Raw genomic sequence first — 18,959 nt, 5'->3', positions numbered from 1 at the left:
CCCAGAGGGGTGAGATCAGCCATTCATAGAGTGGAGAGATCAGCTTAATCAGAGAGGAGATATCAGTCCAACCAGAGTGGAGAGATCAGCCCATTCAGAGAGGAGAGATCAGCCTATTCAGAGTGGAGAGATCAGCCCAGAGGGGAGAGATCAGCCATTCACAGAGTGGAGAGATCAGCCATTAACAGAATGGAGAGATCAGCCATTCACAGAGTGGAGAGATCAGCCTAATCAGAGTAGAGAGATCAGCCCAGAGTGGACAGAGCAGCCGGCCTCACCCTGCAGAAGCTGGAATACACCCTGTGTCTCCATCTGCACCTGTAACTGGAAGTGGGAGCAGTCGCTGAGCATGACGCGCTCCTCACTGTCCGCACTCAGCAGCCCAAAGATGCGCAGAGGCAGGTCCAACACCAGGCCCTGCCGCACCTCCACCTGGCATGGGGCAAAGTCCATCCCCACGGGCTCCACCACATACACCTGCATGAGAGGGGAGGGGAGGGGAGAGGGGAGGGGAGGAGGAGAGGGGAGGAGAGGGTAGGGGAGGAGGAGGGAGGAGAGGATAGGGGAAAGGGGAGGAGAGGAGAGGAGAGAGGGTAGGGTAGGGGAGGGGAAGGGAGGGGAGAGGGAGGGGAGGGGGGGAGTAGAGGGTAGGGGAGAGGGAGAGGGGAGGAGAGAGGGAGGGTAGGGTAGGGGAGAGGGGAGGAGAGGGGGATGGGAGGAGAAGACAGAGAAGGGCGGTTATACGCAGTTCCAGCACTCCCTTATCCCTGGCAGGTAAACGCAGTGTTACCTTCATCTCTCCATAGTGCAGAAGGTTCTGCACATCGCGGGCCTGGATCACACTGACTCCAATATCACTGCCAGTGGTCATCACCCCTTTAACCGTAACCGTGGCCACAGCCGGGCTGGAGGAAGACCATGTGAAGTTTCCACTTCCTCCTGTGGCCTACAAAACGCAAAATAATTACACAAACAACTCTACACAAACCCCACCCATCTATGAGTAAGCCCCACCTCATCTCTATCAAGCTCCGTCCATCTATGTGTAAGTCCCACCTCATCACTATCAAGCTCCGCCCATCTATGTGTAAGCCCCACCTCATCTCTATCAAGCTCCGTCCATCTATGTGTAAGTCCCACCTCATCACTATCAAGCTCCGCCCATCTATGTGTAAGTCCCACCTCGTCTCTATCAAGCTCCACCCATCTATGTGTAAGCCCCACCTCATCTCCATCACCATCTCTTTATGGTGTACTGGTATGCTGTAATATAGCATAATGTATACCTTTATGGTGTACTGGTATACTGTAATATAGCATAATGTATACCTTTATGGTGTACTGGTATACTGTAATATAGCATAATGTATACCTTTATGGTGTACTGGTATACTGTAATATAGCGTAATGCATACCTTTATGGTGTACTGGTACGCTCCTACTTTTGGTTGCCATGGAAATGTGAGAATCCTGGGACTGAGAATTATGGGATTGTATATTTCCACTTCCTGTTGACTGCGCACTGGGACAGGAATCATATGCACTCCCCCATTCTGAAACACAATCAGATGCATGAGCGTGAGCCAGTTTCCGGCTCAAAATCACACGCAGGGCCAAGCAACCGCGCAGAAACCACAGACCACAGACCACAGACCACAGACCTGATCGACCACAGACCGAAGCGCGGCATCGATCCCCGTCTGTCCCGCCTTCCGGGTCCTCACGCGGTGGTACGAGCCGTTCAGAGACGATTCCAGGACCTGAAAGTACTCTTTCTGGAAGGCAGCGTCAATCCGTATGTTCTGAAAAGTGTTCACATAAAGGGCATGATTATGGGAGATCTAACCGTGTTCAGAGAGCATGTGATCTAACCGTGTTCAGAGAGGATGTGATCTAACCGTGTTCAGAGAGCATGTGATCTAACCGTGTTCAGAGAGCATGTGATCTAACCGTGTTCAGAGAGCATGTGATCTAACCGTGTTCAGAGAGCATGTGATCTAACCGTGTTCAGAGAGGATGTGATCTAACCGTGTTCAGAGAGCATGTGATCTAACCGTGTTCAGAGAGGATGTGATCTAACCGTGTTCAGAGAGCATGTGATCTAACCGTGTTCAGAGAGCATGTGATCTAACCGTGTTCAGAGAGCATGTGATCTAACCGTGTTCAGAGAGGATGTGATCTAACCATGTTCAGAGAGCATGTGATCTAACCGTGTTCAGAGAGCATGTGATCTAACCGTGTTCAGAGAGCATGTGATCTAACCGTGTTCAGAGAGCATGTGATCTAACCGTGTTCAGAGAGCATGTGATCTAACCGTGTTCAGAGAGCATGTGATCTAACCGTGTTCAGAGAGCATGTGATCTAACCGTGTTCAGAGAGGATGTGATCTAACCGTGTTCAGAGAGGATGTGATCTAACCGTGTTCAGAGAGCATGTGATCATGTGAGATGCAACAGAAAAGTGCTTAAGTTCCGAAAGACTTCTGAACACCAGACCTGAGAGTATCAAAGATGATTTACAACGTACGGGTGAGTCAGAATTTAAAAGACACATTCATCCTAAATCATACTCTAAAGACACATTCATCCTAAATCCTACTCTAAAGACACATTCATCCTAAATCATACTCTAAAGACACACTCATCCTAAATCATACTCTAAAGACACATTCATCCTAAATCATACTCTAAAGACACATTCATCCTAAATCAAAGCTGTAAGATTCTCACAGATTCCTGGACCACATCCAGAGGAACCAAAAGTGGCCAAATTTACACTGGGAAGTTTTTAGTAGACAGCAGAATGGTAAAATTCACAGGATGAAAACGTCGTCCGGATAAAACTCCAGAAAGAAAAGAGAATGGGCCGCTCCGCTGCACTCACATTAGCCAAGTGAACCCTGTTACTGGACTTATCGAACACGAGCACGGTGACCTCATACACCGCCTCCACCTGCAGGGCCCAACGGTCACCCGGCTGAATTTTAAACCCTGCACGAGAGGAATAAATAAAAAGAGTTAAAGCTCAATGTTTAACCTGAACACGGTGTTTAGCTGAACACATTGTTTAAGGTGGTACATTTAGGGTTAGTCGACAGCAACATCTGAGCAAACTAGCTGGTAGGGTTAGTGCACACTCTATAGTATTACTTTTTTTTTAAATGTCTTAATTTCAGCTTGAATAATCACTATATCTGAAAAAATAAGTATGTTATGTTACATTTATACAGCAAAAGGACAACATAAAAATGCAATATCAGTTAAATTTTGCAGAAGCTTACCCAGGTATCCTGGCTCTACCACATACAGTGTGCTGTTGGGCAGCCGCGATGCCCCCTGCAGGCCAAGGCCTGAACAGCTTCGGTCAAGGAAAAGGACTGAGAGAGTCTGTTTATATTACCAGCCACACGCGGCTCTTCCCCATCTACCCCCTCAGCGTCCTACCCCCACACGTCCCACCACCACAGCATCCTACCCCCACACGTCCCACCCGCTCAGCATCCTACCCCCTCAGCGTCCCACCCCCTCAGCGTCCCACCCCCACACGTCCCACCCCCCTCAGCGTCCTACCCCCTCAGCATCCTACCCCCACATGTCCCACCCCCACAGCGTCCCACCCCCTCAGCATCCTACCCCCACATGTCCCACCCCCACAGCGTCCTACCCGCTCAGCATCCTACCCCCACACGTCCCACCCCCTCAGCATCCTACCCCCACACGTCCCACCCCCCTCAGCGTCCCACCCCCTCAGCATCCTACACCCACACGTCCCACCCCCCTCAGCGTCCTACCCCCACATCCTACCCCCTCAGCGTCCCACCCCCTCAGCATCCTACCCCCACACGTCCCACCCCCTCAGCATCCTACCCCCTCAGCGTCCCACCCCCTCAGCGTCCTACCCCCTCACGTCCCACCCGCTCAGCATCCTACACCCACACGTCCCACCCCCCTCAGCGTCCTACCCCCACACGTCCCACCCCCTCAGCATCCTACCCCCTCAGCATCCCACCCCCACAGCGTCCTACCCCCACACGTCCCACCCGCTCAGCATCCTACCCCCTCACGTCCCACCCCCTCAGCGTCCCACCCCCTCAGCATCCTACCCCCACACGTCCCACCCGCTCAGCATCCTACCCCCTCAGCGTCCCACCCCCTCAGCATCCTACCCCCACACGTCCCACCCCCCTCAGCGTCCTACCCCCTCACGTCCCACCCCCCTCAACGTCCCACCCCCTCAGCATCCTACACCCACACGTCCCACCCCCCTCAGCGTCCTACCCCCACACGTCCCACCCCCTCAGCATCCTACCCCCTCAGCATCCCACCCCCTCAGCATCCTACCCCCACACGTCCCATCCCCCTCAGCGTCCTACCCCCTCACGTCCCACCCCCCTCAGCATCCTACCCCCTCAGCGTCCCACCCCCTCAGCATCCTACCCCCACACGTCCCACCCCCCTCAGCGTCCTACCCCCACACGTCCCACCCCCCTCAGCGTCCTACCACCACATGTCCCACCCCCTCAGCATCCTACCCCCACACGTCCTACCCCCTCAGCGTCCTATCCCCACACGTCCCACCCCCCTCAGCATCCAACCCCCACACGTAATGTTTGTAATGTTCAGTTGATGGGAGTGTGTGTAATGTTCAGCTGATGGGTCTTGATGGTAATGTTCAGTTGATGGGAGTGTGTGTAATGTTCAGCTGATGGGTCTTGATGGTAATGTTCAGCTGATGGGTCTTGATGGTAATGTTCAGTTGATGGGTCTTGATGGTAATGTTCATCTGATGGGCGTGTGTGTAATGTTCAGTTGATGGGAGTGTGTGTAATGTTCAGTTGATGGGTCTTGATGGTAATGTTCAGCTGATGGGCGTGTGTGTAATGTTCAGTTGATGGGAGTGTGTGTAATGTTCAGTTGATGGGAGTGTGTGTAATGTTCAGCTGATGGGTCTTGATGGTAATGTTCAGTTGATGGGTCTTGATGGTAATGTTCATCTGATGGGCGTGTGTGTAATGTTCAGTTGATGGGAGTGTGTGTAATGTTCAGTTGATGGGTCGTGATGGTAATGTTCAGTTGATGGGAGTGTGTGTAATGTTCAGCTGATGGGCGTGTGTGTAATGTTCCGTTGATGGGAGTGTGTGTAATGTTCATCTGATGGGAGTGTGTGTAATGTTCAGCTGATGGGCGTGTGTGTAATGTTCCGTTGATGGGAGTGTGTGTAATGTTCTGTTGATGGGAGTGTGTGTAATGTTCAGTTGATGGGAGTGTGTGTAATGTTCAGTTGATGGGCGTGTGTGTAATGTTCAGTTGATGGGAGTGTGTGTAATGTTCAGCTGATGGGCGTGTGTGTAATGTTCAGTTGATGGGAATGTGTGTAATGTTCAGTTGATGGGAATGTGTGTAATGTTCAGTTGATGGGAGTGTGTGTAATGTTCAGCTGATGGGAGTGTGTGTAATGTTCAGTTGATGGGCGTGTGTGTAATGTTCAGTTGATGGGCGTGTGTGTAATGTTCAGTTGATGGGAGTGTGTGTAATGTTCAGTTGCAGTTGGAAGGATATTGTGGTGGTCCAGCACCACGTTGGTGTGACCGTGCTGAAGGGCATGGACCGTGGAGGTGGCTGGGTCCAGCTGGGCCACGCCCACAGTGGGGTCTGCTTCGGGATGGATCACACTGTTCTGGAGCTGCAACTCGTACTGTTCACAGGGCATGGAGAGTTCTGGAAGGGTCCGAAACATTCAGAGATCACTGCCAGGGACACAATCAGCCACAGTCCTCTAATGCACCCTAACCCCCTGGCACTTTGGAGCACAGTTACAGGAAACACAGCCGAAATAAAGCTGTGCTTAGCTGTGTTTACAGGGACCAGGGGAAAGATACACATTTACTAAAGACGCGTACCCATCCATGACAAAGAACTATAGTACACACAATGCTCAGTACTACTGACTTAGAAATGAACGCATGCAACAAAAGGTTATTAAATATGTACAGGACTAGCTAGAGAACAGGCCTGCACTGCATGATACTTGCTTTTATGCAGTTTCATTGACAGAGGTACAAATATTTGATGCTATGAAACCAACTCGCTTTACTGCGTTAATCCTCATTCAGTTCAGGGCACTTCTAAACCACTTACATTGACTAAAGAGCACAGGCTAACACTGGTTAACTGATCTGTTTGCAGCCATATGGTTCTGCTCCTGTTCCCTTATCCCCACAGCACTGGGGCTGTGCATGATTCTGCTCCTGTTCCCTTATCCCCACAGCACTGGGGCTGTGCATGATTCTGCTCCTGTTCCCTTATCCCCACAGCACTGGGGCTGTGCATGATTCTGCTCCTGTTCCCTTATCCCCACAGTGCTGGGCTGTGCATGATTCTGCTCCTGTTCCCTTATCCCCACAGCACTGGGGCTGTGCATGATTCTGCTCCTGTTCCCTTATCCCCACAGCACTGGGGCTGTGCATGATTCTGCTCCTGTTCCCTTATCCCCACTGTGCTGGGCTGTGCATGATTCTGCTCCTGTTCCCTTATCCCCACAGCACTGGGGCTGTGCATGATTCTGCTCCTGTTCCCTTATCCCCACAGTGCTGGGCTGTGCATGATTCTGCTCCTGTTCCCTTATCCCCACAGCACTGGGGCTGTGCATGATTCTGCTCCTGTTCCCTTATCCCCACAGCACTGGGGCTGTGCATGATTCTGCTCCTGTTCCCTTATCCCCACAGTACTGGGCTGTGCATGATTCTGCTCCTGTTCCCTTATCCCCACAGCACTGGGGCTGTGCATGATTCTGCTCCTGTTCCCTTATCCCCACAGCACTGGGGCTGTGCATGATTCTGGTCCTGTTCCCTTATCCCCACAGCACTGGGGCTGTGCATGATTCTGCTCCTGTTCCCTTATCCCCACTGTGCTGGGCTGTGCATGATTCTGCTCCTGTTCCCTTATCCCCACAGCACTGGGGCTGTGCATGATTCTGCTCCTGTTCCCTTATCCCCACAGCACTGGGGCTGTGCATGATTCTGCTCCTGGGAAGCCGGTGAGGGTATGAGTCCTGATCGTTGCATTAGCGACTCCTACTGGTTGGTCGGGGCGCCTGTTCAGTGGGGAGGGGATCTGGGGGAGATAGCGAGAACCTTCGCGGACGTTGCGCTCTCCCAGTGAAACTCCTCGCTGTCAGGTGAAAAGAAGCGGCTGGCGACTTCACATGTATCGGAGGAGGCATGCGGTAGTCTACACCCTCCCCAGACCAACAGAGGATAGCACATCGACCAGGACTGTGATACACACAGGGAATTGGTATAACAACTAAATTGAGGAGAAAATAGGAGAAAATGGCCAAAAAAAAAAAAAAAACATTTTTTAATGAAATTAAATGAATGGAGATCAGACAGGCGTCTCTATGGAGAACGGGAGTGAAGTGCAGCTCACCGGTCATCTTTCCCTGCCGGATCTTGTGGACGGAGTACCGGATGGAGGTACCCACCAGCAGGTACACGTCTGAGGCAGGGTTCAGGAGAATGTTCTCCAGGATCAGCAGCCTGACCTCCGCAGGAGGCACGTCCTGCAGATAAACAGTTACTGACCGCACCCACAATCACTGACCACACCCACTGACCACAAACATAGTCACTGACCATACCCAAAATGACTGACTCTATGAGTCAGACTCAATGACAGAAACCATAATCACACGCACTGACTAATCCCATATACCACCAGAACAGAAGCACAGAATAACATCGCATTAGATTTGAACAATGTTAGTGCCTGCATCAACCATACCAATGCTAGGAGCTTATCACATTACAGGAACGCAAAAAGGCCATAAATGCCTGACAGTCACATTGTAAAAGAAATAAATATGAATATTGTACAACCTTGTAGATCACTTCCTGGATTCTGGCTTTGAGTTTGGCATTTCCTGTTTTGATCCCAGACACCAGAATAATGTCTCCTTGCTTTCCAACTCTCTCCATGACAGAGATGTAGCCTGGTGGAGTGTATGTTGACTCTGAGAATTTGAGGACTCTGAAAAGGACAGATGTCACTCAGAGGATGCACAAGCTTTCAGAAACGAACCAGCTCAAAATGCAGGCTTTTACAATAACTGACTTTAGACCAATTTCATCTGTGCTTTAAACTGATTATTAAGAGTCATCTATTAATAATTCAAAACCTGACAAAGAGTTTAATATGCATTTTTATAAACAAATTTGATAAATACAAAAGTAAATTGACTTGGGTAGGTAGTTCATTAAAAACAGATATTTTCACTGATACCTTTATAAAGCTTTAAAGGCTTGAGACACAAATACCTATGAATAGAAAAACGTGATGAACTGATGTGTTGATTGCCACATTAGCACTAACAGCGCTAAGTGCTAATGTGGCAAACAAGCTTCATTAGCACTGGGCTCCTAACTGCTGTTTCTGCTCGCTACAGATTTCACCCTCACATAATCAAACTCCCCCGGCCATGTCCAAATGTCCAGCTCTTACCTGGGCGTTAGTTTTATTTTCATATTCATTCAGAACTGAAAAGCATAGCCTACAATTTAAATTTCGCTTGTTAATCCACATCAATAAAACAGGTTTTCTTCTTTCACACACTTATTTGATTTCATACATTATTGTGCAAAAGTGTCAGGCACACAAAAACATTCAGTGAAGTGAAGATGCTTTGTGGAAAGATGCTATTATAGCAGCACACAAGTTTCACAGCAACAGGAGAACAAATCCTGATGATGGACAGCCGTCTGTCAAACAGGAGTCCGTAGACTCCCAGTACCCTCACCGCAGTGCATTGTGGGAGTCTGAGAACCGGGCTGTCTCTGCATCTTTCACAATCGTCCAATCGAAAGCCAGCCCTGCCAGAGTACTGAAGGTGTTTCCTGTACAAAGCAAAACAAAGACAGACTCAGACACACGCGCGAGACACAGTCAGCGCAACAGAAACAGTATCTACACACCGGTCTCCCTGTGCAGAGCACACACACACTCTAAAACACACAGGCTACACACACACTCTAAAACACACAGGCTACACACACTCTAAAACACACAGGCTACACACACTCTAAAACACACAGGCTACACACACACTCTAAAACACACAGGCTACACACTCTAAAATACACAGGCTACACACACACCCACTCTAAAACACACAGGCTACAAACACACTCTAAAACACACAGGCTACACACACACACTCTAAAACACACTCTAAAACACACAGGCTACACACACACACTCTAAAACACACAGGCTACACACTCTAAAACACACAGGCTACACACACACTCTAAAACACACAGGCTACACACACACTCTAAAACACACAGGCTACACACACACTCTAAAACACACAGGCTACACACACACACTCTAAAACACACAGGGTACACACACACACTCTAAAACACACAGGCTACACACACACAGGCCACACTCACAGTCTACACACACACAGGCTACACACACACTCTAAAACACAGAGGCTACACACACAGGCCACATACACACAGTCTACACACACACACAGGCTACACGTGCACAGTCTACACACACACAGGCTACATGCACACAGTCTACACACACACAGGCTACACACTCTAAAACACCCAGGCTACACACACACACTCTAAAACACACAGGCTACACACACACACACTCTAAAACACCCAGGCTACACACACACACTCTAAAACACACAGGCTACACACACTCTAAAACACACAGGCTACACACACACTCTAAAACACACAGGCTACACACACTCTAAAACACACAGGCTACACACACACACTCTAAAACACACAGGCTACACACTCTAAAACACACAGGCTACACACACACTCTAAAACACACAGGCTACACACACACTCTAAAACACACAGGCTACACACACACTCTAAAACACACAGGCTACACACACACACTCTAAAACACACAGGGTACACACACACACTCTAAAACACACAGGCTACACACACACAGGCCACACTCACAGTCTACACACACACAGGCTACACACACACTCTAAAACACAGAGGCTACACACACAGGCCACATACACACAGTCTACACACACACACAGGCTACACGTGCACAGTCTACACACACACAGGCTACATGCACACAGTCTACACACACACAGGCTACACACTCTAAAACACCCAGGCTACACACACACACTCTAAAACACACAGGCTACACACACACACACTCTAAAACACCCAGGCTACACACACACACTCTAAAACACACAGGCTACACACACACACACTCTAAAACACACAGGCTACACACACACTCTAAAACACACAGGCTACACACACTCTAAAACACACAGGCTACACACACACTCTAAAACACACAGGCTACACACACTCTAAAACACACAGGCTACACACACTCTAAAACACACAGGCTACACACACTCTAAAACACACAGGCTACACACACTCTAAAACACACAGGCTACACACACTCTAAAACACACAGGCTACACACACAGGCCACACACACACACAGGCTACACGCACACAGGCTACATGCACACAGGCTACACACACACAGGCTACTTGCACACAGTCTACACGCACACAGTCTACACACGCACACAGTCTACACACACACACAGGCTATACATAAACACATCTGCAAATGGCAGTTTGCCTACACATGCAGAAAGCTTTCAGTTGGATCATTGTAAGGATCAATACTCTATTTAACAACAAACCCTTAACAGCCATTTCACCATGAGGAAGAGGAGCAGAGATCATGGCAACAAAAGTAGAGCTGCTCTACCATTTTAGAAGAATAACAGGAGACCAAGAGCAGAAAATGATCTCATAGTTTTATTGGCCATATCAGTCGTTAGTATGTATTTGACAGGAGCCAAGGAAAGTCTGTCTGTAGAATAAAAGCTTCATTACAGCAGTGCAGGAGCTGCACACATCAGAACCCCTTCTGTTTGTCACGTTATTCATTATTAATGCTAATGCTTAACGTAGCTGTGTCACGTTACTCATTATTACTGCCACTGTTCAATGTATCAGTGATTAATATTTAATGTTTCCCTGGAGCTCCACCTCAGCCTTACTGGTTTTGTGAGTTTCAAACTGAAACCAACTCAACATCATTTAAGCAATATAACCAGTTATACAACATAAAAGCTCACTGAACTCCCGCCACCTACATCTAATGCTACAAAAAAAACTGAACTGAAAAAAATATTCAAGTTTCACTGATAATAAGTTTGATTTGATCATTTTAGTTTGTTTTTATTGGTTGTGGGATTCATATAGATTTTCGAATATATTGTGAGCAACTACTTACAAAATAAAAAATTAATGAATTAATAAAAGGAACGACAAGCCAAGTTGGGCCGAATTACCTGTTCAGTCATAACTTCTCTTATATTTTACTGCCCCACATCTAGAGGTTTCTAGAGCTAAATCTGTAACAAACACCATCCATATTTACTCTCCAAAGTTATCTTGCTGTTGATGTCCTATTGTATCTACCTTCTACAAAATCTCTTTTGGCCTGTAAATGCCATTACAGTCATTAGGATAATTAAAGCTGCAAGCGGCGTTGGGACGGATCCAAGCATTGGCACTATTGCGCCCGCTATGGAGCGATTTTAAAATGGTTTTGTCCTCATGATCATATACCTTAATATATGATCATATATCTACTGAATATCATGATGATTGTATAAAATATTGATGACTCATGGCCAATTTTGTGCTAAGAGACGCGCTTAGAATACTTTATATTCATAATTTTGGAAGAAATAAAGTGCCACAAATGAAATTGTCTAGGCATAAAATCTAAAACGAATCTTCTCTTTTTTAGTTCGCAATGAAATACTGGGAGATTGCATATATACAGCAGGTTAAAATATACATGTCCTGGATCAAAAACTTCTTGACCACAAGTTCATAAAATCTAAGGGTGGATGTGTAGAACTACTAAAGATCTATGAAGCAAAAACTAAGCAGTGTACCCAGCGTATAGCAAGCCGTTTTAGCTTTAATTCATTTCTAGATGATATCGCAAATACAATTCTAACTAGTTAGAATGCAAATTCTTGATATCAGAAATTCAATTGTAACTCGTTATAATTCAAGCATATTCCCCATTAATAGGACCTTTCATTTTTGATATCAAGAATTAAATTTTAACTAGTTAAAATAGGTATTCTTGATATCAAGAACTGTATTTTAACTAGTTAAAATTGGACATTCTAATCAAAACTAGTTTAAATTCTATTATTGATATCAAGAATTCCAATTTTAAATAGTTAAAATTGAATTCATGATATCAAATGGTAAATGGACTGCATTTATATAGCGCTTTTATCCAAAGCGCTTTACAACTGATGGCTCTCATTCACCAGAGCAGCTAGGGGTTAGGTGTCTTGCTCAGGGACACTTCGACACGCCCAGGGCGGGGTTCGAACCGGCAACCCTCCGACTGCCAGACAACCGCTCTTACCTCCTGAGCTATGTTGCCCCATATCAGAAATAGGTATTTTAACTAGTTGAAATTATTTTGATGATTGATTTTCTGATATCAGAAATTGGCATTTTAACTGGGTCAAATTCCAACTCCCATTGAAATGAATGAGAAAAACGTTTTCAATCTGACTAGTTAAAACAGAATTTCCGATATCAAGAACTGGCATTTTAACTAGTTAAAATTTAATTTCTGATATCAATAATATGCATTTTAACTAGTTGAAATCTAACTTCTGATATCAGAAATACACATAACTAGTTACAATTGAATTTCTGATATCAAGAATTTGCATTCTAACTAGTTAGAAATTGAATTTGCGATATCCTCTAGAAATGAATTAAAGCTAAAACGGCTTGCCATACCAGCGTCTCCAAATCTATCCAAAATGTCTAAATTATGCATTGCTGTAAATCACAACAAGTTCGTGTATTTCACTACAAATCAACCGTTTTTACTCAAGAAATGTACTGTTGCATCATTTTCAAATGGTAATTACAAGCTTTCTGTCAGTACAGTGGTGTAAAATAGCTAGGGGTCCAGAAACATACCCAAAATCTCTCCAAAAAGGAATATAATGATTTTTGTCCATTGTACAGCATATAAATGAGCCCCATATGAAGGTTTAAGATGAAACATTGATATCAGATTTTAAAATAATGCAAAAATATTGTCACATACTCTTGTATGTATTTCTCTACTCTGTACTCTCGTATGTTTTCTTGTATGGGGATGGGATGATATGAAAACAATTTTCAACCATCACCACGTTTTGGCAACCTTCCAACACTCTCATCATCACTGTTGCATGCATCACAAACACTATAACTAATGCTTACATTAGTGTGAAATATCCACATTATATAATACCACTAACCTATGTAAAGACACTCAATTTAATGCTGCCACCATGTTACCCTAACCCCACACACCATGCTGCTGCCACCATGTTACCCTAACCCCACACACTGTGCTGTTTCCACCATGTTACCCTAACCCCACACACTGTGCTGTTGCCACCATGTTACCCTAACCCCACACCATGCTGCTGCCACCATGTTACCCTAACCCCACACACCATGCTGCTGCCACCATGTTACTCTAACCCCACACCATGCTGCTGCCACCATGTCACTCTAACCCCACACCATGCTGCTGCCACCATGTTACCCTAACCCCACACACTGTGCTGTTGCCACCATGTTACCCTAACCCCACACACTGTGCTGTTGCCACCATGTTACCCTAACCCCACACCATGCTGCTGCCACCATGTTACCCTAACCCCACACACCATGCTGCTGCCACCATGTTACCCTAACCCCACACACCATGCTGCTGCCACCATGTTACTCTAACCCCACACCATGCTGCTGCCACCATGTTACCCTAACCCCACACACTGTGCTGTTGCCACCATGTTACCCTAACCCCACACACCATGCTGCTGCCACCATGTTACCCTAACCCCACACACTGTGCTGTTGCCACCATGTTACCCTAACCCCACACACCATGCTGCTGCCACCATGTTACCCTAACCCCACACACCGTGCTGCTGCCACCATGTTACCCTAACCCCACACACCATGCTGCTGCCACCATGTTACCCTAACCCCACACACCATGCTGCTGCCACCATGTTACCCTAACCCCACACCATGCTGCCGCCACCATGTTACCCTAACCCCACACACCATGCTGCTGCCACCATGTTACCCTAACCCCACACACCATGCTGCTGCCACCATGTTACCCTAACCCCACACCATGCTGTTGCCACCATGTTACCCTAACCCCACACACCATGCTGCTGTCACCATGTTACCCTAACCCCACACACCGTGCTGCTGCCACCATGTTACCCTAACCCCACACACCATGCTGCTGCCACCATGTTACCCTAACCCCACACACCATGCTGCTGCCACCATGTTACCCTAACCCCACACCATGCTGTTGCCACCATGTTACCCTAACCCCACACACCATGCTGCTGTCACCATGTTACCCTAACCCCACACACCGTGCTGCTGCCACCATGTTACCCTAACCCCACACACCATGCTGCTGCCACCATGTTACCCTAACCCCACACACCATGCTGCTGCCACCATGTTACCCTAACCCTACACACTGTGCTGTTGCCATCATGCTCTAATAACTCTTAATTATTTCATTTGAATTTGCAATGCTGCCCTGGATGGCGAGCTGAACAGCACCTCAGAAAGACAGAATTCAGCCTGTTTCACAGGTAAACTTCACTAAGAAGCTGGTTCTGTTTGACAGGTAAGACTGACCTTCAGAGTCCAGCGCCTGGATCTTCAGCTCCAGGGGAGAGTCCTCCAGGTGCAGCTCTCGCGTGGTGGAGACCACCTGGATCTCACTGATGATGTCAACAATCGCATCACACCTCAAAACCTGTCCCGTTACTGCACACCATACAGCGTCCAATATGGGGAGGAGGGAGGGAGAAAGAGAGAGGGAGAGAGGGAGGGACAGAGAAAGAAAGAGAGAGAGAGAGAGTGAGGGAGGGACAGAGAGAGAGAGAGGGAGGGACAGAGAGAGAGGGAGGGAGGGAGGGAGGGAGGGAGGGACAGAGAGACAGAGAGAGAGAGAGAGGGAGGGAGGGAGGGAGGGACAGAGAGAGAGAGAGAGGATGAGGCCTGATGTGTGAGGGAAACTAACCACATATTGCCTGTCATCTGTATTTTTCCTCAACTTTAAACATAATAATAATAATAACAAACACAAAATGTGTTTCACTTTGGCGTTTAGCATCTTGGATGCCAAATGATTAGCATACTTAACTACTCAGAATTACTGATACATACTGGCTATTTCATTTATATTTTATACATTAACAAAGGTGTTAAACAGAGCAGAAACAGCCGCAGGTGCAGCTGCTCCGGCTCTATACTAACTAAACCCAGTAAAAGAAGCTGAATTTGAACTTGAAATGAAGAGCGCTTACAGACGTCCTCCGCCAGGATGATGCTCGTGAGTCGGACTGGCTGGGAGGAGCGTGCCTGCAGCACGGCCTTCTGGGAACACAGCCGATCGTCCACATCTACTGCCTCAACGCTGGCCACTTCAGGCCTGGTGGAGGACCTGGGGAGAAGACACAGCAAATATAACCTAATCCTAACCATGCCCTAATACACAGCTAACGCACATAACACACAGCTAACACACAGCTAATGCACAGATTACACAGCTAATACACAATGCACAGCTAACGCACAACACACAACTAACACAAAACGCACAGCTAACACACAGCTATCACACAACACACAGCTAACACGCAGAGTACACAGCTAACACACAGCTAACAAAAAATACACAGCTAACACACAGAATACACAGCTAACACACAGCTAACAAAAAATACACAGCTAACACACAGCTAACACACAAAATACACAGCTAACACACAGCTAACAAAAAATACACAGCTAACACACAGAATAGACAGCTAACACACAGCTAACAAAAAATACACAGCTAACACACAGCTAACATACAGAATACACAGCTAACACAAAACGCACAGTTAACAGTGAGTACACAGCTAATACACAGCTAATCCACAAAATACACAGCTAACACATAGCTAACCCACAGAACGCACAGCTAACAGTGAGTGCACAGCTAATACACAGCTATCACACAACGCACAGCTAACACACAGCTAAAACAGAGTGCACAACTAAGGAACAGCTATCACACAATGCACAGCTCACACAGAATACACGTCTAAAACACAGCTAACGCACAGAACGCACAGCTAACGCACAGGTTACACAGAATACACAGCTAACACAACTAACACACAGCTAACACACAGAGTGCACAGCTAGCACACAGCTAACACACAAAATACACAGCTAACACACAGCTAACACATAGAATGCACCAGTAAATACACACAGGGAACTTAACACAGTAAACACACACAGGAAATGCACTTAGCAAAGTAAACACACACAGGAAATGCACTTAGCACAGTAAAGCATACATGGAATGCAGTTAACACAGTAAATACATACAGGGAATGCACTTCACACAGTAAACACACACAGGAACTGCACTTAGCACAGTAAACGTACACAGGGGATCCACTTAACACAGAAAACACACACAGGAAGTGAAAAGCAAAGAGCTGCCAAACTGCCCAGCCAAAAGCGCACAGATTAAATTCCTAAATGCAGTTTTGTTGAAAATCGCAGGCGGCGATCCTCCCACAGCTCCTGTGACCCAATACACATATGCGCGTCCTTATTTAACCTCAAGCCCCCTCCAGCTAAAACAACAGATGTGCGAAGACCACGGAGGGAAAAAACAAGCTGTTTAACGGAATACTCGCATTAAAGGCACATAGGCAATTTTACCCTGCTGTATGGAGTAAACAAGCACAAATTATACGGAGTAAAACGGACTTACACTCACAATCTCACAACTGCACGGACACGGTATCGCAAACAACAGCATTGCGCTCACTACTTAACACGCTGCATGTTGGTTAATGATATTTTAAGAGACACACTGCAAAAAAGGTGTTCCGTTTGTACCGGATAAGGGAACATTACAGGACCCATTCACACGAATATCATGCAGGCCTGCTCAAAACAGCATTCGGTTACGATAAAAACCAAACGTCTTGCATTATCAACAACAATTCTTCAAGGTTGTTTGTGAAGTTCACTTGATTTCAGGTAAGAAAGGGTCTTAAGAACTCAAGAATACACTCAATTCGCTGAATTTCTCCGTTAGAATGCTAATATATCGAAGAACCGTGCCCGTTGGGTCTAAATGAGGCTTCCTAAACCGGTAAGGCCGGGGGGGGTGTGTAGCTAGTTAGATTACCCAAGGGCGTAGGACACAAGGGAGGGGACCGTCTAGACGCATGGAGCGTGATTTTACAAGTTACCTTGTGTACCAGAAATACATCGCTATACATTGTCAAATAGCAGATGCGGTGCAGCTGTTGTTATAAAACTTAGTTATGTCGCCAGTAAGCGTTTCATCCACTTTATCCACAATTACGTTAGCTAAGTTAATAATATAATGACAGGAAATGAAAGTTATGACCGATACACCTGTCCTACCCGCTCTAATGTTAAAACTCGCGCTGTGCTTCGCACTAGTGATCAAGGCCATTCCGTCCCCTTACTTACCACCTGTAGCAGCCGTCGGTTGCTTCCAACGTGAAGTTAATCCTGGTGCCCCTGGCCAAGGGCAGTAAGACTTTGGGGATGCTGAGTTTGGAGGCGCTTGAGGTATATACTGTACAGCGTATCATCGACAAAACAACAACTACGAACACTGGATAATGAGCGTTTATCGCCATTTCCCTGAGCGAACACAAAGTCTAAAATTAGATAAATGAAAAGCTTGCGTGTATTTACGAGTAATTGTTAATCCCTGGCCGTAGGCTATTCTTTTCACAATTATAGTATGCTAGGTGGAGTTAGTTAATTAAATTTGACAAGAAAACATTCGCTAAATCACTAGATGCTTGCACCTTCTCTTGTGCCCCCGTTTTTGCTGAATATTATTACGTAGAAAGTTATGAATACCGTTTCCAGAATAATCAAATAGCCGCCGGCGTTAGCTAGCTACCCAGCCGGCTGTGTAGAAAGTTTCCGCGCATCGGCAGCATGGCAGCATGGAACCCGGCACCGCGCTTGTCATGCCGTTCCTGTTATTAAGCACTTGACGTTAGCTGCCACTGATTTATGAGTAAATTCACACGAACCTTAAAACGCTAGCTGTCGACGAAACAAAAACACACCAAACTGTATTCTAGGTATCAGAATACGTTTTAAAAAATCTCATTATGATTTTAAACTCAGGATTTACGGAGAACCCGCCATTCACAATTATTGAAGCATGCAAGGAACGCTGGGAGATAAGCGACGTCACAACAGACGCACAGCTACCAGGGCTCCGGAAATGGTTTGCCCCCAATGGCCAATCGCGGATGAATTTAATCTACAGCAATATAAAATGATTAAATCCGTAATTCAAAACAGCTCAAAATGTTTCGAATTCAGATGCAACGAAATGAAGTCCACGATGACGTTTCGGTTAAATAAAACTTCAGTGACCATGTCCATAAGCATCTCCTCAGAGCACGCGCTGTGTGACTTTAGGTAGGGTCAGGATGGTGCCAGATCCCTGTGAGATCGTACTGGCACCAGACCCTGTACCCTGTATTTTTCTATGGAATTAATAATGTGCAATGTAGGGGTTTACTGCCCTATAGTGTTCTGTAATTGACAGACTGCCGGTTCATAGCCGTTGACAGAGACCTCTGGATAAATAATTCTGAATAACGTTAAGATCCGTTTACAAAGTTATACCATAATGTACAGCAGTTATACAGAACCAGATATCTTGGAATAAGGTTGTCGCATTCACTTTAAT

At 46.5% G+C, this 18,959-nt stretch overlaps 1 protein-coding gene across 1 annotated transcript in view; it reads right to left on the bottom strand.

Annotated features, from left to right (window-relative positions):
- Positions 1-18,460, bottom strand: part of nup210 (nucleoporin 210) — a 49,058-nt gene extending 30,598 nt beyond the window's left edge. The window contains exons 1-13 of the mRNA XM_035383360.1: positions 17,708-18,460; positions 15,502-15,638; positions 14,828-14,959; positions 8,794-8,890; positions 7,877-8,027; positions 7,428-7,560; positions 5,559-5,717; positions 3,281-3,349; positions 2,884-2,990; positions 1,662-1,802; positions 1,416-1,553; positions 791-946; positions 279-477 (exon numbers count right to left, since the gene is read on the bottom strand). Of these exons, the coding sequence (XP_035239251.1) occupies positions 279-477; positions 791-946; positions 1,416-1,553; positions 1,662-1,802; positions 2,884-2,990; positions 3,281-3,349; positions 5,559-5,717; positions 7,428-7,560; positions 7,877-8,027; positions 8,794-8,890; positions 14,828-14,959; positions 15,502-15,638; positions 17,708-17,880 (1,792 nt within the window). The 5' untranslated portion in view covers positions 17,881-18,460. The remainder of the gene's footprint in view (positions 1-278; positions 478-790; positions 947-1,415; positions 1,554-1,661; positions 1,803-2,883; positions 2,991-3,280; positions 3,350-5,558; positions 5,718-7,427; positions 7,561-7,876; positions 8,028-8,793; positions 8,891-14,827; positions 14,960-15,501; positions 15,639-17,707) is intronic.
- Positions 18,461-18,959: the final 499 nt, after the last annotated feature.

Source organism: Anguilla anguilla, chromosome 11, assembly GCF_013347855.1.
Source record: "Anguilla anguilla isolate fAngAng1 chromosome 11, fAngAng1.pri, whole genome shotgun sequence".
NCBI classification, from domain to species: Eukaryota; Metazoa; Chordata; class Actinopteri; order Anguilliformes; family Anguillidae; genus Anguilla; species Anguilla anguilla.
This window is presented reverse-complemented; position numbering and strand designations above follow the sequence as displayed.